Source organism: Microtus ochrogaster, unplaced genomic scaffold, assembly GCF_000317375.1.
Source record: "Microtus ochrogaster isolate Prairie Vole_2 unplaced genomic scaffold, MicOch1.0 UNK25, whole genome shotgun sequence".
Lineage (NCBI taxonomy): Eukaryota > Metazoa > Chordata > Mammalia > Rodentia > Cricetidae > Microtus > Microtus ochrogaster.
Window position 1 is genome coordinate 415,500 of NW_004949123.1, and position 24,142 is coordinate 439,641.

Consider the following 24,142-nt stretch of genomic DNA (forward strand, 5'->3'; position numbering starts at 1 on the left):
ACACTGATGGATCCCATCCACAGCTGTGCCTCAACCTGCGCATCCCTAGATCATTCCAAACACTGATGGATCCCATCCACAGCTGTGCCTCAACCCGTGCATCCCTAGACCATTCCAAACACTGACGGATCCCATCCACAGCTGTGCCTCAACCCGTGCATCCCTAGATCATTCCAAACACTAATGGATCCCATCCACAGCTGTGCCTCAACCTGCACATCCCTAGATCATTCTATCAACTTTGAGACACACTCACAAAAACACCTCTTTCTTGACATTCCTCCCCTGCTTAGATTTACAACAAACAGCCCGCACAATGGGAGCCCAATGTACTGGTGAGTAACATCTGTATGAAATTGGAGGTGGGAAAACATAATGCATTACCCCTCCCTAATGGTTAAAAAAAAAGAAGGCAGAGATCCTCAGCTAAGGTTTGTGTATTATAAAACAACAAAGCACACGTTGCTAAATTCTGGCTTCATTACCAAAGACTAGCATTTCTCCTCCCCTTACATAGAAACATTACTAACAGGGAAACTAAAGATGCCTTAAGTCTGAGATCCCTGCCTGGTTAGGCCTCCTCTCAAAGCACGGCTTATGGTGCTGGTATTGTTGGGTAGTCTGGTTCTCCCACTTTTTTCTACATTTTTCTCAATGGCTAGCAAGTTATTTGATTAGTTACTGCTAAGAAAAGGCACCTCACAATCAGGTTAATAACATCTTGTTTGGGTAATATGATGACGCTTATTGAAGCACAAAAGATATAGCAAACTGTTAACAATGAACTCGGGCCAACTCACTGCTCACAGTGATAACGTGCATCCTTACAGGCCACTGCATTTATTTCTGAATGAATTACCAAGACTACTTTCCCATAACACTTAAACTCCTGAATTAGTGAAAAAAATTCTCTGCGTACCTTGTAAGCTCCCCTACAAAGGCATAGGAAGGTTACATTGCAACTTACCAGACTTTATATATAACTGTTTCTGTGTTTAGTATGTCTTACCAGACATATTATAGGCCTTCTCTGAATTATACAGCCAGAAACACAGTAGCCTTTCATTAAATACCTGCTCGTGGGGGATGAATAATCTGATAGACAGACACATTTGTAAGTAAACAAGAGGGTAGAAGAAGTCAGAGGTGCAGAGAGGCTATAGAAAACACGTTAAGGGACAGATGTGGTGCTGCACACCTGTAATCTCAGCACTTGGGAGGCAGTGGCAGGAGGACCAGGAGTCCACGGCTAGCCTGGGCAGCACAGTGAGATAATCTCAGAAAAATAACAGATTTTGGTTGTTCTGAGGTTATGAAGTTTAAGTGAGGCAAGTTAATCAGGAAAGTATTTTAGAGTTACATCTGTAGTGGTTAGTCCATTACTAAATGGACTAGTGAGGATTGTATCTAGACACAGGGTATCTATTGGGCAAGCTGCAGCATAGGCAAGAAAACAAGTAAGGCCCCAAATTTAAGGAAAACACCAGGAATAACTGAAATACACATCTGGCAAGCTGCAGCATAGGCAAGAAAACAAGTAAGGCCCCAAATTTAAGGAAAACACCAGGAATAACTGAAATACACATCTGAGCATATCAAGAGGGCAGGCTAAGATGCAGAGAGGAACCTGCACAGCAAAGAATATGAAGAGTCCAGAGCTGTTAGCTGAGCACTTCGGTGAGTGATGAATGCCATTCACTCAAGTTAGGAGGAACAGGAAAAAACACTCTGAACAGTTGGAATGTGTTGAAATAAGAGTGGCGGAGCTGTGTCCCAGCACCCGGCCGCCTGCACGGCTAGCTTTATACCCGAAATAATTACACGGAAACTGTATTCTTTTAATCACTGCCTGACCCATTAGTTCCAGCCTCTTATTGGCTAGCTCTTACATATTGATCTAACCCATTTCTATTATTCTGTGTAGTCCACAAGCTGGCTTACCAGGAATGATCTTAACCTGCATCTGTCTGGAGTGCGGGAACCATGGCGACTCACTGACTCAGCTTCTTTCTCCCAGCATCCTGTTCTGTTTTCTCCGCCTACCTAAGGGTTGGCCTATGAAATGGGCCTAGGCAGTTTCTTTATTAATAAGAAATCATTCCCACATCAGGAATGGCTTAATCTTGAACAGAGTCCAAGGGGCTTATAACCAGGAACAGGCTTGATTTAGTCTATATGCATCTGAAGTAGAGCAACCTGTGTCTCTAAGATACACTGTTTAAAACCACCAGAGAAGAGAGGAATAGGACAAATCTTGGGGGACTCAATTCAGGAAAAAGCACAGAAGTAGGCAGATGTCTAGAAATTATCAGAGAAAAATGATGCATGGGCACTGCTGAGATCACACAATAGAGATGGGAACAATCTCCTGGCTTAGCAATAAACAACTCTCTGATAACCTTGGCCAGAGCTCTTAGATGAAGGGCACTAAGCTACTGAACTTCAGTTTTCAGTGGGCTACTGTGATAAATAGAATCAACAGACTATGAAGAAACTTGTTTGTGAAGGTCAAGACAAGCTAGGCTATTACTACAGAAGGGCCTGGGATAGTAAGAAACTGTTATTAATTAAAAGTGACCCTAACAACTGGCAGTGATTTCAAAATGAGTCAAGGCTGATCTAAAACACACAAACGAGTAAGAACCACTTAGTATTCTTACGGGTCTAATACAACTAACTATTTTTGCCAGTTGGTATTTGCCCTTGCCTTTAATTTCAGCACTTGGGACGCACAGGCAGGTGGATCTCTGCATTTGAGGCCAGCCAGGTCTACAGAGCGTTCAAAGACAGCCAAGGCTACACAGAGAAAAAAAAAAAAAAAACTCCTATCTCAAAAAACCAAAACCAAAACAACAAAAAACTGCTTTTAAGTTGGAAATTAGGGGTTGGACCATTCCTGGGTTTTTGCTTGATTTGGAAGTGAGACAATTACAAAGGCCAATGAAGACTGAAGCAGGACCAACACCTACCAAACTTGATCCAAGACACAGGATCAAGACTCACATAGGAGTCTGCTTGCTTAATGAAGGGAAAATACAGACATTGGGGTAAGTCTTTAGTATTTTTTTGAGTCCCAATAGAAATGAATTATGAAGTTAAAAGAGCTGGCTGGGGAAATGCAGGAGTTCCACCTTTCCTTTCCTGAGACTCAGTGGATACATAACACAGTCTGGGGTCACGCCCCAATGCTAGAGTTAGAAGGAATAAGAAACAATCTAAACAAAGAAACGTTCTTACTGGAGACCAAGAGCAAGCCATATTCAGATGATAAAGAATAGAGGTAAGCCGGTTAAGGTGGCACATGTATTTAATCCTAGTACTTGGGAGGCAGAGACAGGAGGACCTTTGTGAGTTCAAGGTCAACCATGCCTACACAGTTCTAGGACAGTCAAGACTACATGCATAGACTCTTTCTCAAAAACACACACACACACACACACACACACACACACACACACACACACACACACACACACAAAACCAGGTAAGCATTCTGTGGACATCATCACCACATAGCTCACACACACAGGAAAAAAGCGTACAAAACGACATTTCACATTGGTGGTCCTTGCTCATAAGAAGTACACTCTATTTTGACATTTACACAACTTGCTAGCTTTTTATTTGGAGGAAAGTTATAACAGACTGCCAGATTGTGGGTGCTGGAGACTGAACCTGGGCCCTCTGGAAGTGCAACAAGTGCTCTTAAACACTAAGCCATCTTTCTAGCCCCAAGTTTTGTTTTGTACTTTCAAATCAGAATGAGAAAACTGTTTAGGACTCCTTCCTGAACTTTGAAAGCCTCCTAACCATTGCCAACTCTCAGTCTCTTGCCTCCAGAGAAGAGATACTATTGTGAAATAAGACTGGAAATGTTGATTCAAGTAAGGTGGGTGTTGGTCATGATTCTTTAGGATTTGAGGAAGGGTAGTATCTATCCAAACACAAAGTCCCCACCAAAGGCATCTGGAATAAGCAACCTCCTGGACTGCTATACAGCAAGAAAACAAGAGCAGTGGTGAATCTGGTGTCAGTCTAGGATACAAGCCTCAGTGTCTGGACCATCATTGCCCATTTGTTTTATCTCTTAACTTCTCATCTATAAAACAATGGTGACACACATCTTTTCAGACTTGAAATGGGGATTTCAAGTCTATATTTTCATGGCCATGTCCCACCACTTTAAAGTGGAATGAACTGCTTCTCACCCCCATTATGTAACCAGAAAGCACCAATAAGAAAAATAGGTAAGTATTGAAACGCTGGAGCAATAGAACCTCTGGTAATAGCACTAGCCTGCTTTCTACCTAACAAGAACTGATATGCTTTGGTTTAGGTAAATGTGTTTGTGATGGCAATGACCAAGACATTTGCAATATTCTTTGTGGTCTTTCAAGAAGAGTTTGAAGGCACCTCAGAGCAAATTGGTTGGATTGGATCCATCATGTCAGCACTCCGTTTCTCTGCAGGTATGAAACTGGCAACAAGCTCGCTTCCTACAGAGAACGACCACAAAGGTCTTGACAACACCATCATTCCTTTAAGGTTGAAGTACTATTACATTCAACTTTACTTATTAATATGCATTAATATCAGGATGTAATACTGAAAGAGACGCCAGTGTTTAAGCTCTACTTAACCTGGAAATTAAGTTGGGAAAATTAGGGTTAAACAGGAATTAAAAATCCAACTATTTGATTCATGAATGGAATTTTTCGTCCCTTGTTTCTTTCTAGTCTGGTAAGGCTTTCAGTCCAGTGAGCCAAGTCCTCAACCTGAAAATGAAACCATTCGGTTTTAATTATGTGATCATATTAAAAACAAACATTAAACCAATTTCTCTTCTAGTTCTAATTCAGTAATATGATAATACGGAGATTAGTGATTCAACTTTGCACAAAACAAACAACATTAGTGTAAATAAAATTTTATTTTATTGAATATACAATACTTTAAAGCAGTTACCCTGTCTTCTTCACATTCATTCAAATCACACATAAGGACTAAGGAGTGCCAGAGAACATTAATGTAGCACGAATTCTAACTGGTAGTAATAATAAAAACCCAAAGTCAGATATAGGGGTTAATGCTGAAGATCAGAGAAGCAGAGCCAGCAGCCACTAGAGTTCTTTTATCTCTACCAATGCTCAGACTGAAGGGGCAATTCTGTCCTCAGACTGCATCTCCTGACTGCATCTGTCTTCACCAAACTCAGACTGCAATGGGCTCCTGTCATCTCCCGCCTTATATTCCTCTCTGCCCAATCATCACTCCCATCTCCACCTCTCTAGTGCTGGGATTAAAGGTGTGAGCCACCACTCCCTAGTTTCTAGTGGCTTAGCTCTGTACTCTGATCTTCAGGCAAGCTTTATTTGTTAAAAAGTATCACTACACATTAACCTAGCACTCTCTCTTCTCTCAAGGTCCCCTGGCTGCTATTATTTGTGACATACTTGGAGAAAAACCTACCTCCATTCTTGGGACTTTCCTTGTTTCTGGTGGCTATCTGGTCAGCAGTTGGGCCACAAGCATTCCCTTTCTTTGTGTGACTATGGGACTGTTACCTGGTGAGTACTGTAAAGAGACTATAAAAGATGAAACAAGAAACCTTTCTACTGCCCAAGGCTCCTAAATAGATTATGTGATCTGGTAACTAATAACCTAATAAGAAAGTAATTTCAAACTTGTTTTCCTTTTAGGATTGGGGTCTGCTTTCTTGTACCAAGTAGCTGCGGTGGTAATTACCAAATATTTCAAAAAAAGATTGGGTCTTTCTACAGCGATTGCCCGTTCTGGAATGGGACTGACGTTTCTGCTGGCACCCTTCACAAAATTCCTGATAGATCTTTATGACTGGACAGGTGAGTCAGTCTAAGTTTCTAAACTATCAACACCAAAAGGTTAATGTTTCCCCCTTCCCTTTGATGATGAGTGAAGCTTCGAGACCAATAAATTCTGCTTCCTTGCTCCCTGGCGAGTCCAGATCTTGCTATGTAGACAAGACTGGCCCCAAACTTGTGGCAATGCTGGGATTAAGGAAATGAGGTACCATACCACATAAAGTGGAAACACTTGCAGGTGTTGCTATAGTACTTACACACAAGGCTCTGGGTTTAATCCCTAGCACTGATAATGAGAGGGGAAATAAGGATGATACTGAGTGGAAGAGCATCTCCTTCCTTAAAACACATGAAAGAAAAGGGCTGGGAGGTGGCGCAGGCCTCTAATTCCAGCACTTGGGAGGCAGAAGCTGGCTGATCTCTGTGAGTTCAAGGTCAGCATGATCTATAAGAGCTAGTTCCAGGACAAGCTACAAAGTTACAGAGAAACTCTGTCTCAAAGAACAAAAGAAAGAAGAAAGATAGATAGATCTTCCATGGCCTGGAGGCTTTGCTAGCTCACTCAGAACTCTCTGGAATTCAATGCCTGAGAGCCAACTGGAAGGCCCTCAGAAAAACAATGCTCTTCTCCTTTTCCTCTAACCCTTCACTAAAATAGATTATATGAAGAAAGTATTTGTAAAAAGATTAGGCTCCTATTGGACAATCATATATTATATATGAATACATATATATGTGTGTGTATATATATATACTAGAATTTTTCACAAAACCACTTCTGAAGTATTTTCTTTAAAATGTTCATATCTATTTCTGGCTTTATATTGCTGTATTGACTCTTTCCTATGTAGAGCACTTACTTAGTAATCTCATGGTGAATGGTAATCTTCAGCTGACAAACCTTTAAGAAAGCCTACATAGCTTGTTCTCTCCAAAGACACGTCATAACTTGTTCAGGACACACCAAAACCAATCAAGCACTCAGTATCTAGGGCAAGACTAGCATTTCTTCTTTCAAAAGTGTTTAAAAAAATATCAGACTGAAAGACTGTCTCCTTTCCTAATGTTTCCCCCATGATTCCCACTGATTAATTCTGTATTTCCTACACCAAAATCCAGTCATTGCAATATATTTAAAATAACCATTAAGAATGTATTGTAATTTTGAGTCATTCAGATTATCAACCTACCTTCAACCCCTCCCCCCCTTCCTTTTCATGACTTCTTGGTCCAACTTCCTGGTTTTCTATCTCTAAAGTATTTCATTTTTTGCAGCATGTATACTGTTAATAGATTTAAATGCATTCAGTTAAATTATGGAAGCAGGGAAGGAGATGGCTCAGCAGTTAAAGGCATTTTGCACACATATGCATGCACACACACACACACAGACATAAGTAAAATGGATTTTTAAGTAAACATGGGAAACAAAGTAGTACTTTCAAGAATTATTGGACTAAGTCTGTTGGTCTCTTCTGAGCCTATAAATAGAAAATACCACGAACTGAAGAGTATTCTTATCTTCTCAATTTCTCTTCTACTTAGGTGCTCTTATATTATTTGGAGCTATTGCATTGAATTTGGTGCCTTCCAGCATGCTCTTAAGGCCCATCCACACCGAAACAGTGAACAATTCTGGTATCAAAAACAAAGGTAGCAGTTTGTCTGCAACTGGATCCGAGGCATCAGACAGGACAGAAACATCATACTGCAATGAGACACAAGAGTCTTGTATCCAAGGCATTTCTATGAAGAAATCTGAACAACTGACTAAAAATTTAACTGTCTTAGAACATCAAAGTGAAGAGTTCGGCAATGGACCTCACAGGAACAGACTGTCACTTATGAGTAATGACAAAAGTTACCAAAAAAAGTTTGTTTCATGGAAATGTAAACAAAATCTTTTAGATATTTCTCTCTTTAGGAATCCTTTCTTCTATATATTTACCTGGTCTTTTCTCCTCAGTCAATTAGCCTATTTCGTTCCTACTTTTCACCTAGTAGCCAGAGCCAAAACTCTTGGAATTGACATAATGGATGCCTCCTACCTTGTATCTGTAGCTGGTAAGAAAATCTATTTCAAGCCTCCTACCTAGAAGGAAAAATAAACTTAGCTTGGTAAAACTTTATTTTAAAACTGAAGCAAGGAGAGAATGGAGGGAAATAGCAAGAGCAATCATGAGTGGGCTGTGGGAGGCTAGGGAAGCAAGTCCTCTGGGGCTAAGCAGAATACCTTGCATTTCCGCACACAGATCTGTCAACTGCGATCGGGGATCTGAGTGGGCCTAACTCACCTTACTCATTTTCAGGTGTCTAACACAGTAGATAACAATTACTTCTTGGGCAGAAAATTTCAGAAAGCTGGTGCTGTCAACAACTAGTCTGGGAAGAAGGAAATCTCAGCTAGAAAACAGTGTGGTAACTGGAAAGATGGATTCTGAAGCTTAACTTCCCAGGTCAGGGTCTTGCCTGGATTTCCTTGCTGTGTGTGACCTTGGGCAAGACGTTCTCCTCTGTGCCAGGATTTCCTTTCTTATCTATAGGTCAGGTGTAAGGCACTGCTTTCTTTCACAGCTATATTAGGGATGTAATAAGTGCAATTCAGTGTAGTGCCAGGCCCACGCTATTGGTATCTGATGTTAAGTAATTTCTTCTTGAAATAATTGTGAGATAAATATGACCCTTGAATTAGTCACTAATCCACAGGTTCATACTTAAAGTAAATTAGAACATAAATTAGAAAAATACAATTATTTTTATGGAATTACAAAATGTTGTAAGATCAAATGCTTAGGTTGTACATTTAGGTTGTAGACACCTAACAAAACAAGGAGTCTGAAACAAATGAAAAGGGGTAAGATTGAATCTTGGTTTGCTCTAACCCAGCAATTCTCAGTAGTTCAACTTAACTTTTCGACAGGTTTCTTACTAGCCAAGCCCTTACAAAGCTGGACACCTAGTTTCAATGTGCTTCAGTCAAAACTGCTGTTACACTGTGCAGAGTAGGCTGGCCTTGAACTTAACAGAGCTGCCCTACCTCCCCATGCTACCACACCTGGCTTCATGCTGCTCTTTTGGTATTTTAACTGCTATGTCCTGTAACAGGATAAATGGTAAGAATGCTGAGTGAAAAAACTGTGGTTCTGAGTAATTGCTCATTACACCTTACCACCTATGTCCCAAATGACATTTTTAGACTTCTTACATATTTTCAAACTACAATAACCTTTGGAAGTCTTAAATTCCAAAGCTTCATAAACAAATATAAGTTCCAGTGTCTCTTAATATAAGATTTTAATTTCTCCAATGTTTTACCATGACTCCTCATGACACGTAAGTTTCATACCCTCACTTGCAAGTTCTTTTAAGAAGCTGTAAGATCTCTTCAGCTCATGTCTTTTTGTTTTTTAAAGCAGAGATTCCACACAAAATGAGAAAACACATGGGAATTTGATGGTTTCATGTTCTGCTGGAGGCAGCATTTTGTTATTTTATTAAATGTGTTTAGAAGAGGAAGTAACTTATATATCCTATTTCAGTATGAAATCATTTTTCCTTCATGTATTCTGGCCTCAAAACAGAGTGCTACTACTTGGAGAAAGATGTGCTTATACACTGACATTTTTATAAAGGGTGTGAGGAAACAAAGATTGCCTGACTTTGTATTTACTGTTCCAGGTATCACTGAGACAGTCAGTCAGCTTATTTCCGGATGGATTGCTGATCAAAACTGGATCAAGAAGTATCAATACCATAAATTTTACCTCATTCTATGTGGTGTAACTAACCTGCTTGCTCCTTTAGCCACCACATTCCCACTCCTTATGGCCTATACCATCTTTTTTGCCATTTTTGCTGGTGGCTACCTGGCACTGATACTCCCAGTACTGGTGAGTAGACTCATTCATTGATGTTAAACCACTCAATACAAGGCTCAGTAAGTTTTCCCAAAAGAGAATTCAAATTTTGTATTATTTTTATGATTAAAGTTACATGAAGCCGGGCGTCAGTGACACCTTTAATCCCAGCACTCGGGAGGCAGAGGCAGGCGGATCTCTGGGAGTTCCAGGTCAGCTTGGTCTACAAGAGCTAGTGCCAGGACAGGCTCCAAAGCTACAGAGAAACCCTGCCTCGGAAAACAAAACAAAAATTACATGAGACCTCAGAAACTCTATAGCTAGCTATATCCTGTCATTATTTATCTTACATGTGAGGAAAAGAAGCTGAGGATTAGCTGCATAGAATTGGAAAAGGAACAGAGCTCAGAAAGATTCCAGTGGTCTTCTGTTCACTCCTCCCCTCCAGGCTCCAGGGATGTCTGATTTTTACTAGAACACAAGCATGTAAGTCTAACAAATGTGGCTTCTGTGTTAAGGACATTGTTTTGACAAGTTCTTCATTTTTATTGTAAACTGACTTAAATCCTGAATTCAAATGGAACTGAACTATTTTTTAAAGTTTTATAGAATAGTGTATGAGGCTTAGGCAAAATTCCAGCTTCCGAAGGCTGAAATCAGCTCGTTGTGTTACTAAATTTCTTATAAACCTATGGCTGGTAGTCAGTCGCATGTAGATCCAATTATTACTGTAAGTGCAGACTGCCAAAATACTATTTCCTAATGGGAAAATCACTAAGGTTTGGGAGGTAAATACTCTCCTGAACTACATAAATCAAACACCAACGTACCCCACTAATAAACTGAAAACACTACTTTGCCTAGCCAAAGTGCTGTTCCCTAGTTGACTTTTGTTCCCTTTCCTAACACTGGGAGCAAAAAGTTATTCAAATCATCTCAGGAATCAAACCATTTAGTTTAAGATTAAAAAAAAACAAACAAAAATAAAAAAACAAAAAACAAAAACATTGTCACCCCTTTGTAAACATAAGACACTGGAGATGTTCATCCTTAAAATGATTAACACTGAATTCTAATTGCAGGTCGATCTGTCTAAGAATTCTAGAGTGCACAAGTTTTTGGGATATGCCAGTTTCTTTGCTGGAATGGCTGTCCTTTCTGGACCACCGATAGCAGGTAACAACTAAGTCATATTCTTCAGCAAATTTCAATGAAGAAAATAGGAATCTAAGACCAATGGCAATAGAATCAGGTTTAAATGCTGTTTGACTTCCCTCTACCCTGATCACCAATACAGGAAAATCTGAGAGTTAATTCTGTAGATGTGCTATTTTACTTTACTAGAAATAATCAGTTTGACCTAAATGATATTGTCTGCTTGCTGGTTTAATTAAAACATTGACTACTTGCACAAAAAAAAAATATACCTAGAGCACAGGATTAAATGTTACTGTCACAGAATAAAGGGTCAATATATTTGATCTTATTGCCAAGTATTTGCAGTGTCCACAAAAAGGAACTTACCTTAAAATTTACTTTGCTATTTTTAAATGGTTTGTTTTGTTTTTGAAACAAGGTTTCATTTGCCCAAGTGGACTTCAAACTCCCCATGAACCTAAGGAACCTTAAGGACTTTGTGATCTTCCCATTCTCCCCTGTGATTACAAGTGTGGAATCAATTACTTGGGGTATGCAGTGGTAGGGATGGAATCAAACTCAGGGCATCCATGCTAGACAAATAATCTGCCAACCAAGCCATCCTCCACTTTTGCTACTTTCAGACCATAACTGAAACAGTAATTCTGCTCTATCATTAAAAAAACAAAAACCACTTATATTAAGTTTGTACTTTATTTTTTTATGTTTATTTACTTTTCAGGCAGGGTCTCATGCAACCCAGGCTGACTTTAAACTCACTACCTAGAGGATGCTGGCTTTGAAGTCTTAATCCTCCCTCCTGCCTTCATCTCCCAAGTGCAGGAACTACAGGCATGTGCCACCATTCTCAGCTTCTTATTTTTTTTTTTAATGAAAAAGAACAGACTACAACAGAGTAAATTAGAAAACAGAATCACTTTATTGTGAAACTTTTATTTCATGAGTACACCTAATGCATTATAAAATATTTGTTTTCCATCAGTCAGAAAAAAATGTTTATAGCCTTTTCTTACTCAAAGTCTAGGATACTTAGACCTATATGTAAAGATAAACATAGAGCTCCTGAAAGATACTTGTATCCACTAGTCCTAGGGAACAGGCAGAAGAATGTTCTAACAAGTTACGGGTAGCAATCAGGCTATTGCTAAAAGCTCTATAGATTTTTTTTGTCTCAGAGTTGCTCTTGGTATCTCAAGATTATAAGACACTAAACTAAGAATGTCTCATTGCTAATGATGTTATGTGGCTAAACACCTTGTTAAAAGGAGAAGTTTTGTGGAAGCAAGTCTTGTTTCTTTAAGTCATTCCTCTATGAAATGATAAAGAGGATTTATTTTTTTTTTATTTTTATTTTTTTTTTGGTTTTTCGAGACGGGGTTTCTCTGTGGTTTTGGTCTAGCTCTTGTAGACCAGGCTGGTCTCGAACTCACAGAGATCCGCCTGCCTCTGCCTCCCGAGTGCTGGGATTAAAGGCGTGCACCACCACCGCCCGGCCCGATAAAGAGGATTTATAAAGACCATTAGATCTCTTCCCAAGTTCTGACTTTAGCAGCAACCAAAAAACAAAACAAAACAAAAACCACATACTACAATGATTGTTTTCAAGTAACTCAGTTCTCTGGAATGGAGAGGTAGTTCAGTGATAGAATACTTGCCTAACATGTGTGAGGCCTTAGGTTCAATTACTAGTACTTGAAATCCAGAACAGTACCTGACTATTAAGATGTGTGGGAAATTACATGACTGTGTTCACCGTTAACTCTAAACGTTTACTGGTAATCTTCAGAGCTGTAGAAGTCTCATTTTTACTTACCCATATCTAATATCAAATGAAAAGCTGAAATTCCTATAAAAGAGTATATATATGCATGTTTAAGTAGGAATCTGGCAAACAGTGAATCCTCAGACAAAATGTTTGTTTTAAACTGGTAACAGTGAATACATAAACAATAAACTTCTCCTTCCTGTATGGGAATGAAAAAGAAAAAAACATTAGTTCTATACAACATTTTAATAATTCTAGCAAAGATAAAAACATAGGAAGCTTATAGAACCGATGTAACCTTTTTAAAAAAATACACAACTAAAAAAAATCTATAAGTAAAACACATGGGAAATAAAATCATTTATATACCTTTATCATCATGAATATGAGAAATGTAAAAGCAATACAATTCCTTAACATAGGACAAAAATTTGAAGGCCAAAAAGCCAAAAACATATCCTCCTGAACTCCTCCACAGAACACTACCGCTGCCCACTACAGCCAGATTCCTTCTATCCTTTTCCAGTAACTAGTAACAAATCCAACTTTATTTAAGAATATGGCCCAAATCACACTCAGTTCCCTGGCTGAGGGTGGTTAGCAAACTAAATGTAGGTTAGATGTCAAGGCACACCCAAACCTGTCAGTGTCTTGCTGATAGAGAGCCTCCAGGATTCTACCTTAGCACCAAGATTGCAGCTTTGAAAAGTTGTGGGAAAACACAGTATTTGAAACTTTGTTATATTTCTAGCAGACCCTTGCTAAAAAACAAATGATACAATATTACAGATGACAACTTAAGCTGAAAAGTATAATCATATTCTCAAACATAACTCAGACATTAACCATATTACCTAAGATTCCTAATCGTGACTATAAAACATTCGACATGAGCTCAAAATTAAATGCTATTTCATTTAAAATTAGAAGGCTTGATTAGCTACCTACAAAATAATAAAACCGAGTATTGTCCTCCCTTCTCCCACTATTGCCTACTCCCAATAAACAAATACATTATGCACATACATATAAATACTTAAATCAAGCACAAATATCTTAAAAACTCTCCTAAACTTTTAAATTAGTTTGATGATTTCTTTTTCTTTTTTTTTTTTGTTTTTTTGTTTTTTTTCGAGGCAGGGTTTCTCTGTGGTTTTGGAGCCTGTCCTGGAACTAGCTCTTGTAGACCAGGCTGGTCTCGAACTCACAGAGATCCGCCTGCCTCTGCCTCCCAAGTGCTGGGATTAAAGGCGTGCGCCACCACTGCCCGGCTAGTTTGATGATTTCTTATATTCATGCAGTAACCACTAAGCAACTTTAGTTTGCTGAAACTCAGTACATAAGACTCTTCACTCTCTCAAGGCCCTCTAAGGAAACTTTTAAATATTTATTAACCTTTTTGATTTTCTTTTTTTTAATATTTATTTATTATGTATACAATGTTCTGTCTGTATGCCTGCAGGCCAGAAGAGGGCACCAGATATCATTACAGATGGTTGTGAGCCACCATGTGGTTGCTGGGAATTGAACTCAAGACCTTTGGAAGAGCAGGCAATGCTCTTAACCACTGAGCCATCTCTCCAGCCCCTCTTTTTGATTTTCTAAGACAGGGTCTCTCTGTATAGTACAGGCTACTTAGAACTTGCTATACAGTACAGAGTGACCTTGAACTCCAGATTCTCCTAGCTTTCAGGTGCAGAGATTAAAGGTGAGTATACCATGCCCTGCTTGAAAAAAAGTTCTAATCCTGTTCCCTCTCAGGTATTTCAACCTTGTAAATTAGAAATAACAGGGTAACTGGTTATCTTTTCTAGCTCCGTGTATTATAGGAAAAGAAAATGGATAAAATATAAAATCAATCCATCCAAGGAAGTCTTTGCCCCTCTAACAAATAAGCTATGTCATGAACGGACAGGTTAATCCCTACTTCCAGTCTATCATCAAGTACAATACTGAACAAAACTTCTATCCTTGCTCCACCATTTACCAAATTAACCTTTAAAGTTCCATCATGGCTATTAACAGAGAAGTTCTCTGAGGCCTAAGAATTTATTAGAAGAAAACAAAATAGCTCAATCTTTTGGTCTGTTATAGATCCACTGTGAAGACTGGGGTACGTGGAAGACAAGTGAGAAAACAGCAAAGTTCCCTGTCTGTATAAACAGGAATACACTAACACTGAAGAAAATAAGTAAACTGTTCATTATTAGGTGGTTAATTTATGTCAAAACTAACCCCACACCCAGCTTTACTCTGACTCAGGGTTCTTAAGATTGATGAATATCTATGAAAACATCAGTAATAAATTCCAAATAGCTCTATTGTGGTTTAAGAGGAGAAAATTATCATTCTGCCCTTGCAAAGACTGGGTGTCCAGATGCTAATCCTCTAATAAAACAGAGCACAGAGAGCCAATGCTTAAGTATCCTGATAAATCTTCCGGCAAATTTCTATCCTGGGGCCTTTAGTGAGTTCCAACCTTACAAGGCTTGAATTTGCTAACCCATGTTTCCCAAGATTTATTCATATCATGACACATATAGAACACATAAATATTTTACAACACAACCAAAGTAAGAGATAAAACTGCAGTGCCCAACCAGTGTCTTTGAGAAGCAAAAGGATCAGGGCCTGTCCAGGCAAGGTGGCACATACCTTTAATTCCAGTACTTGAAAGGCAGAAGCAGACAGATCTTTGTAAGTCTGAGGCTATCCTGGTCTACACAGCCTAGAAGTCTAGGCCATCCAGGGCTACCTGGTGAGATCCACATCTCAACATAAAGAAATGAAATAAAATAAAATCAGTATGTCCATACACTTTTGAAGTTTGTCACTATACCTCCTACCCAACAGAGAAAAGTTCAGTCTCAGAATTCTCAACCTCACAGTTGAAGGACCATCAAGGAACTCTGGGATCAAGGGCTTCCAGGGTCTATTTCAAATCCTAACATGATGATAAGTGGAAACGTAACAGCCAGCCTAACAGATGTTTTTTTCTTTCTTTTTGAGCACTCACTTACTGGGTGAGTTTGTGTGTGTTCATGCACATGCCATACTGTATGTGTGGAGGACAGAAGACCTGTGGGGTCAGTTCTCTTCTTCCATCATGAGTTCCAGAGATGGAATTCAGGCCATCGGGATTTGTAGCAAGAACCATTTTATTACCTGTTAAGCCATCTAGCAACCCCTAGCAGGTTTTTTGTTGTTTTTTTGAGACAGGGTTTCTGGCTATCCTGGAACTTGCTTTGTAGACCAGGCTGGCTTCTAACTCTTAATAGAATTCCTAACTCAGTTCGACAATCAAATTCTGAAAGATATAGTAATGAATACCTCTTAGAACAATATATTCCCTTTTTCATAATTCATAAAACCACATACAAAGTGTGTTAGTTAAACATCTTTAAATTCAAAACAATAAATATTTGAGGGTAGTGACATGATGTCACAATGGTAAAATTTCCTACCATAAGTTCATTTCATGTACAAAAATAGTAAAAGTATTATATAAAATTATCTTCAGGGGGGATGGAGAGATGGCTCAGCAGGTTAAGGCCAAGGTTCAGTTCCCAGCATCTACATGGCAGCTCACAACCATCCATAACTCACTTCCATGGGATCCAATGTCCTCTAAGGCACCAAGCATATATATGGTGCATAAACATACATACATGAATGCAGGTAAAATACATATATATATATATAAACTCAGTAAATTTTAAAAATTATCTTCAGGCTATGTATATAAAGTATACACAAAACAAGTGAGTTTTCTGTTTAGACTTGGGTCCCAAGCCTAAGATAGCTTATACATATGTTAAAATACTTCTGATATCAGGTATCCTAGATAAGATCAATCCTTATTAGTCACAATAAACAACCTTACATTTAAGTGGCTTTTAGGTGAGTTAAAAATTCAAGCTTGATAGGTCTTAAAACATCTACTTGGAGTAGTGAGCCTTTGTCCCATTATTAAAAATTAAGGGTTATATATATGGCTCTGAATCTCAACTAGAATTTTAAAGATACTGGTATCTCAATTACCAAGTATAAATAGAACAACATCCAGCTTGAAATATGCCAAATGATCCCCTTCTCAATTATATTTTAATACCTTAATGTTTCAGACATAACATTCTCTTTAAAAGGTGTGTGAAAAGCAAAAAGTTATAAACAACTCTCTTGAACCCATTTTCACCTTTGCTCTCCTGAGAGTTACTAGGACTATTTACATTACTATCAAGAACCCCTAGCTTTTTCCTATAATGCTAACATTTGATACCCATTCAGAAATTCACAGTAAACACATATATATGCATAAGAGGAGGGGTTGCTGTTCCATTTTCCCTCCTTTCTAGAAAATTCCATAGCTCAGGTTACTTATTTTTTTAGAAAGTCAGAGGTCAGTCACATCCACAGAATACAAAGACTCATCCGAGCTGACCTTACTCCACTCCCTCAACTTACCCCCAAGAAACATTTAAATGAGAGAATCAAGTAAGGCATCAATAAACTCCTTAAAGTTAGCTGAATTTAAAAGGCTATAAAATATTCCATTTATACATTACATTAAAAATAGGAAATACAAATTATCAAAATAAAAGGGACTGGGAGTGTAGATCAGCAGTAGAGCACATACTTAGCATGTATGCACATGAAGCTTTGGGTTCAATCCCCAGAATTAAATAACAAAAACCCCAAACCCTGTCACAGCTAAAATAAGAGAATGAAGAAAAGGCAATAAACAATTAACCAAATGAGTCGGGAGCAGGCAGAACAGCCAAAACACATAAGCACTGAGTATTCCTACCTCTCTCTTCATCAGTTTATCATCTCTTAACCCAGAACCACACAGGCATATAACACAAAGATCGTGACTGGAAAGATGGCTCAGCAGTTAAGACCTGCTCTTCCAAAGGTCTTGAGTTCAATTCCCAGCAACCACATGGTGGCTCACAACCATCTGTAAAGAGATCTGGTGCCCTTATGAGGAAGAGTCCTCATGAAACCCAATATGGACAAGTTCAAAAGAACCACCATATATGGACTGCACATGCATGCTTCAGCATTGCCAGGACATAAATTTCATTCATTCATTCATTCATTCATTCATTCATTCATTCATTCATTCATTCATCCTGGAAGTCACTCTGTAGAGCAGGCTGGCCTTGAACTCAAAAAGATATGCCTGGCTCTACCCTCTGAGTGCTGGGATTAAAGGAGTGTGCCACCACCATTACATTACAGACTTTTATATGGACATTTAACTGTTCACTTCTTGCTATTATTTTTAAGATGTTTTACTTAAGTTCTAGTATGTGCCATTGATGAAAAGACTGCAAGGCTTTTTACATTCTTAAAGAGCATTCAGTTAGGAATGCAGCTCAATGGCCTACCATGCATCAGGACCTTGATCCAGTGTCTACACATGTGTGTGCTCTCACATGGACTATTTAGATTTTAGAAAAATTCCTTCAGCACATTTATCAAACAGTTCCTTCTCATGTGATATCATAACCCTTCCCTTCCCAAGCCTTCCCTTCATAGAACTTACCAAATACATAGTTAAAATGGTTAATATCTATTTTCCCACCAAACTGTAAACTTTTATTAGTGCAGGGACCATGTTTATTTGGCTCAGTACTGTTCTTGATGCATAGCCTGTTTTCAGGAACATGGTAAATACTCAAATATTAGCTCAGTAAAGAAAGTTCTGATTACTTTCTTGTTAGAAAACAATAGTCTTCTTGTAAGAGTATCATAAAATGAAGTGCTAATTTTCTCCAATCTCCCTAAGACATGTTTCTGAGTCCACAATAACTTTTTTAATGATGCAGGTTTCCACTTAGATGAAAGTGATTCAGTTTCAAGTGAGACAAGTGAGAAGCTGTATTAAATCCAGTGGCTCACAATACAGACTGGGAAGATGAGGCCTCTTTCTTCAAAGTCTAAGAGTTGCTTGAGAATTACAAACAGAAAAGTTCACTTCATTAACAGAAACCACTCCTTCCTTACAGGCTGGATATATGACTATACAAAGACATACACAGGCTCTTTCTACTTCTCCGGCACCTGCTATCTCCTCTCTTCAGTCTCCCTTTTCTTTGTACCACTGGCTGAAAGATGGAAAAGCCAACAGCCTGACCTTCGAAGGACTACAATCAAGTGAGAGCTTAACGAAAGAAAATCCAAACAAGCCACTGGAAACAAAAGCATAGAACAAAAATCTCTGTAAAAATGAGAAAGTAAGCCATATAATTTTTAAGATTCCTTCTTGCTTTATTAGCACTGCTAGAAATGTCCAATTGTTGGTACTTAATCAAACAGGCTAAAAACTAAATCAGTTAAAGCAGCTATCTGACCTATTAAATAAAAACATAATGTACCTATAATAAATACATTTCATTTATTTGTGAAAAAACTTTCATTTGTGCTATGGTAATTCTGTCACCAAAATGTGACAACGGTAAACTACTTTTTTTTTTAATATAGTAATTGGTTGACTAGAGCTCTAGAATCCGAATAAAGCCTTTCATAGTGACAAGAATGGTATATCCCCTCCAAAAATAATGTATTGTTGTTTATTGATTATAAGTAATCTTCAATTATTTTGTGTCTTAAGTTCCTAGTGAAATAAAATTTGATAAAATAATCTTTATTTGAAAATCATTTGAAAGGTATGACTGCCCATCTAAACAGTATTATCTTTTCACTACATTTAATTATCTAAAATATTTATATAAAGCATCTAGATGATTCTTCAGAGCTGTAAGTTCCATATGGAAGTTGAAAAGGAGGCTTTAAGAGGAACTATGTTTGTTCAAAAGGTGTGGGTCATTTATAGCTAATTAGTAATGAATGGTTCTTGCCTGTGAATAATGAGCTCTTGGCTGTTTGGGTAGTCTTTAAAAGGATAAAAAGGGGTTTTCTAAGCAGGGAATGGTGGCATATACCAGAAGTCCCAGCAGTCAGAAAACTAAAGTGAGAACAGTTGAGTTTGGAGTCCAGTGTGGGCTACGCATTATGAACTGTGTCCAAAATAAAAACCACTTTCTGCAATACAAATCCCTTAACATTTTTCAGAATGTTCCAACTATTATTATTCCACCCTTCACTCTTCTCTGCTTTCAAACATCTACTGATTCCTTAATAAAGAAAAACCCTAAACTGAAGTTTAAATTTGGTTCCACACCTTGATACTTTTCAAATTAGCCTTTGTGCAAACTTTGCCATCGGCTATAATTCCAGAACTTTGCCTTCTCTGACCAGGTCTACTCATACTTACCACTTACTTATTACAATCTGGCTCACTCAGTACTCAGATGGAACAACTTTCCCAACTTGTGGAATTTCCCCTAACTTCTTTTACAGTGCTAGAGATTGAACCCTTGGCAGCACAGGCAAGCACACCACCACTAAGATCCATCTCCAGCTCTGTCTAGCTTTAAACTGAGGACTCTATGAGCTCACATTTCAATTTTCTCTAGTTTGTAATATCAACAAGATGTTTCCAAGGCCTGTTATAAACTTCGGAACCAAATAAATCTGAAATCTCAGCTATCTCAAAGACAGTAAGTTGCTCTTATTTAAAAGGTAAGTTTTAAATAAGACCTATTTAAATAAGACACCTATTTATTTTAAACAGGGTCAGGCTGGCCCTAAATCTACAATCCCGCTTTAACTTCCTAGAATTACAGGTTTGTATTACCATAACCAGCTACAGGGTTTTACACTTAAATATACAACATAAATAAAAATATCAGGCCAGAGGACGGCTCAGCAGTTAAGAGCATTTGCTGATCTTCCAAACAATCCAGGTTCCAATATCTATAACACATAGTGGTTCATATACAGTTCCAAATACAGGGGATGCTACACCCTTTTTTGGCCTCCCTGGGCACCAGGAACACACAAGGTACATAGACACATGTATTCAAAACACCCATACACATAAAAGTCTTTAAAAACATGACTCCCTCACACAAAGAGCAAACTAATAAATCTAAGCTCTTTCATTTGCTGCCAAATGACCTCCTAAGTTGCTCAAGAACTGAAACCCAACTTTCTCTTCTATAAAATGAGGATATCACCACCTACCTACTTCATAGATCACTGTGAAGATTAAATGAAAATATACTTTCTGAGCAAAATATCCTTCATAAACAGCAACTAAATTTTATGGTTTTCTTCTGTCTTCTATGTCAAAAGGAAAAAACCAATAGGAACCGCTCTAAATTTCCCTTTCCATTTTGAGGAGCAATTATTTTCAAAAGATTTCAACAACCTAGACCTTTCCTATCAAAGCAAACTGTAAGATTAAATAAAGAATTCCAAATTAACTTTACTTAGAAGGAATTTATCAATCTTATACAACAAGTTCTTCATCCTACTAAGCAATAATAAGGCCCTCAAAATACGAATTGAGAAAGGCTGAATCTCATGCAAGGAACTTGCATACACCTGGACTCTCAGAACCCAAAAAATAGAGGCAGGGAGCAGGAAGGTCACAAGTTAAAGGTCATACTGTTTAATGTTTCAAAGTACAAAGAAAGAAAAAAAAAAAGCAAGTTTAAATCCCCAGAATTAGAAAGCTAAAGACTTCTACAACTAATATGTAGATTGTACAAACAATACCCTTCTACTATATTTCTGCTCCTTCACTGTACTATCGTTTTAATTGACAATACGATGTCACATAACTACTTTTCAGAAACCTGTAACACAGGACAATCAGCCCCAATACATATGCACTTTAAGAAAAGCACAATATTCACTATTTCCCCTTTCCCTCAAGAGATCCCTATGAGGCACATACACACAAAATTAAGATAGCAGGTATGGGGACAGGATAAACTCAGTATGTCAACATCTAATAACATAACTGCCACCAGTTAATAATATAGAACTGTCTAGTAATATAACTGTGTGTACTTTTTTCTAAATTTTCAAGCAGGTTCTCATGAAATTGTTCACCTTGGTCTAAAATTCTCTATGTAGCCCATGCAGCCTTCATTTTTGCCTCAGCCTTCTGAGTAGCTGGAATTACAGACATGCACCAGTTTTCAACTAGCTGTGCACTTTTTGTATAAAGTATCTAATTTCATATACTTGGGTATTTATATGGTCTTTTGTGACAGGGTCTCATACAACTCAGGCCAGCCTGAAACAACTCTAGTAGCTGAGGATGACCCTGAACTTCTGAACCTGGGACTACAGGCATGTGCCACCAGGCCTAGCCTCATCTTTTTTAGAGAGGTGGGCTGGGATGGGGGAAGAGGACAGGGTTTCTTTGTGCAGCCCTGACTGACCAGGAAATTACTCAATAGACCAGGTTGACCTTGAACTCAGAGACCCACTTGCTGGGATTAAAGGCTGCACTACTGACCGCCCAGCTGCCTAGTTTAATCTTAATCTTCACACAATCTTCAGAGGCTTTATCTGTAGTGCCCATTTTCCAAATGAGTATTAAAAAAAAAAATCAAAGAAACACAATATTCAGTAAATAGTGAAGTCACAGCTCAAACAACACAAAACCTCCCCATCTTTCCTTTATGTTACCTTCTTGGCAAGCACCAACAAATTATAAAGAGTAGCTTTATAAATTAAAAAATTAAAAAAAATGGGTAGCTTTATTGAAACAGCTACAAATTTGTTTTAGGTCAAAGTTGACCTAAAACTATACTAAGAATAAACCCACTCCCTAAAATTAAAACCACAACCATTAGCTATTACCTGCTATAGTGTAACAACAATGCAGCTTCCAGAAGATGACAAGTGAATAAATGAACAGCTTTAATAATTTTCTAGTCTTCCAGTGGCAAATGCCCTTGAGCTACAGGCTAAATACACTTTACCAAAATATTCAATTCAGGTTGACTTACATTTAGCACCTGTGTTCTTAAAAACAACGAAAAATTACCATGCTGATGCCATCTTTCTGGCTTTCTTAGGCATCAGACATACATGTGGTAAACAGAAACACATGAAGTCAAAAAACAACAGCAAAAATAAACACAAATACACAGAAAGTAAAAACAAAATAAAGCAGAAAGACAAACCTACAGTAGTACCTGGAATTGCTATAATCTGACACTGTAGGCTCTTCCTGAGTTTCAGGCCAGCCTAAGTACTACACAATAAGACTCCCATACATTGATCCTTTCTGGCAGAAGCTATTGTACTATAGAATGTTTCGGTACAAACCAATGAGCAGTGACAACATTGCCCACAACCTCAGCATTCAGAAAGACGAGGCAAGACCGTCAACAACTTGAGACTAGCCTAGATTTTATAGCAAGACCTTGTTTAAAACACAAAAACACCCAAAAGCTCTATTACAAACCTCTAAACTTTAGTGAGAACTTTTTAGGGATGTAGAGAGTGAACTTGGATTAGAGTGATTGTCTGGGCTGGTCAGAAGAGGGTTTCTTAGACTTTTAAAGATTTTATTTTTATGTCTATGAGTGTTCTGCCTACATGTATGTCTGTTGACAACATGTACACAGTGCCCATGGAGGCCAGAAGTGGGCCACAGATCCCTCAGGACTAGTTACAAATGGTTGAGCTGCCATGTGGGTACTGAGAATGGAACCTGGATCCTCCAGAAGAATAGCAAATGGTCTTAACCACTGAGCCATCTCTCCAGCCTGATGAGCTCCTGGATTTATTTTATAACTAGGACAAACTGACTATTCTTAAGCAAAATTTGTGTCTGAATGTTTGACAACAAGGAGTATGCCAAACTTTCTAGCCATCTCCCACTCTTGCTTCCCCTAAAAAAAAGAAAAAAAATCACAACAAATTCAATTCTGTACCTTATACAAGCTCCAGCTAGCATAACAGAAACTAATGAAAGTCATATAAAAATTTTAACAATAACCCAATTTCAGAACATGTTTAATAAGTTTACTTTTCACACTGACAAACTTCCAATTTCTTTTTTCTAGACAGGATCTCACTACGTAGTCCAGGCTGGTCTCAATCTCACAACCCTCTAACCTCTTCCTCCAAATGTTGGGATTGGCCATGTGCCTCCATACTCCACCAACTTTTACAGCACACTGCTTTTACAAGTGACAGATCTAGATGTAAATAAAGCCAAGATGTACTTCTCTTTGGTCTGTACAACTAACCCTTATGTTCTTCTAGTGGGGAAAAGATCACTTTCTTCGTTTATTAATTAGTATGTAATAATATACCCTTTTGTTTTTAAAAGTGAGGGCTTAGAATGTCTTTCCATCTCAAAGCTAGTCAGATTTTAAGGTTATTTAAATGTACCAACCTGTAAATTGTAGGAGTTTGCATTATCAAGTAAACCAACTTCATGTCTAAATTCTACTGCTGTCTAGTAAAGCCCTCTGAAGCCATGGCAATAGGATGACTCACCAATTGGCAGGTGTCTTAAGATCTACAGATAGGTTCCAGCCTAGATAACACATGCATATGCCCCAAGAAAGACACTCATCCTTTAGCTAAAAGAGAAAAGAGGCTAAGAACTGGTCAGTAGAACAAAACTTGTTTTACAG

At 38.2% G+C, this 24,142-nt stretch overlaps 1 protein-coding gene across 1 annotated transcript in view; it reads left to right on the top strand.

Annotated features, from left to right (window-relative positions):
- Slc16a4 (solute carrier family 16 member 4) overlaps positions 1 to 23,086 on the top strand; it is a 25,596-nt gene extending 2,510 nt beyond the window's left edge. Inside the window, exons 3-9 of the mRNA XM_005367837.3 lie at positions 4,337 to 4,469; positions 5,424 to 5,567; positions 5,700 to 5,861; positions 7,386 to 7,904; positions 9,519 to 9,730; positions 10,780 to 10,873; positions 18,635 to 23,086. Of these exons, the coding sequence (XP_005367894.1) occupies positions 4,337 to 4,469; positions 5,424 to 5,567; positions 5,700 to 5,861; positions 7,386 to 7,904; positions 9,519 to 9,730; positions 10,780 to 10,873; positions 18,635 to 18,786 (1,416 nt within the window). The 3' untranslated portion in view covers positions 18,787 to 23,086. The remainder of the gene's footprint in view (positions 1 to 4,336; positions 4,470 to 5,423; positions 5,568 to 5,699; positions 5,862 to 7,385; positions 7,905 to 9,518; positions 9,731 to 10,779; positions 10,874 to 18,634) is intronic.
- The last annotated feature ends 1,056 nt before the right edge of the window (positions 23,087 to 24,142 follow it).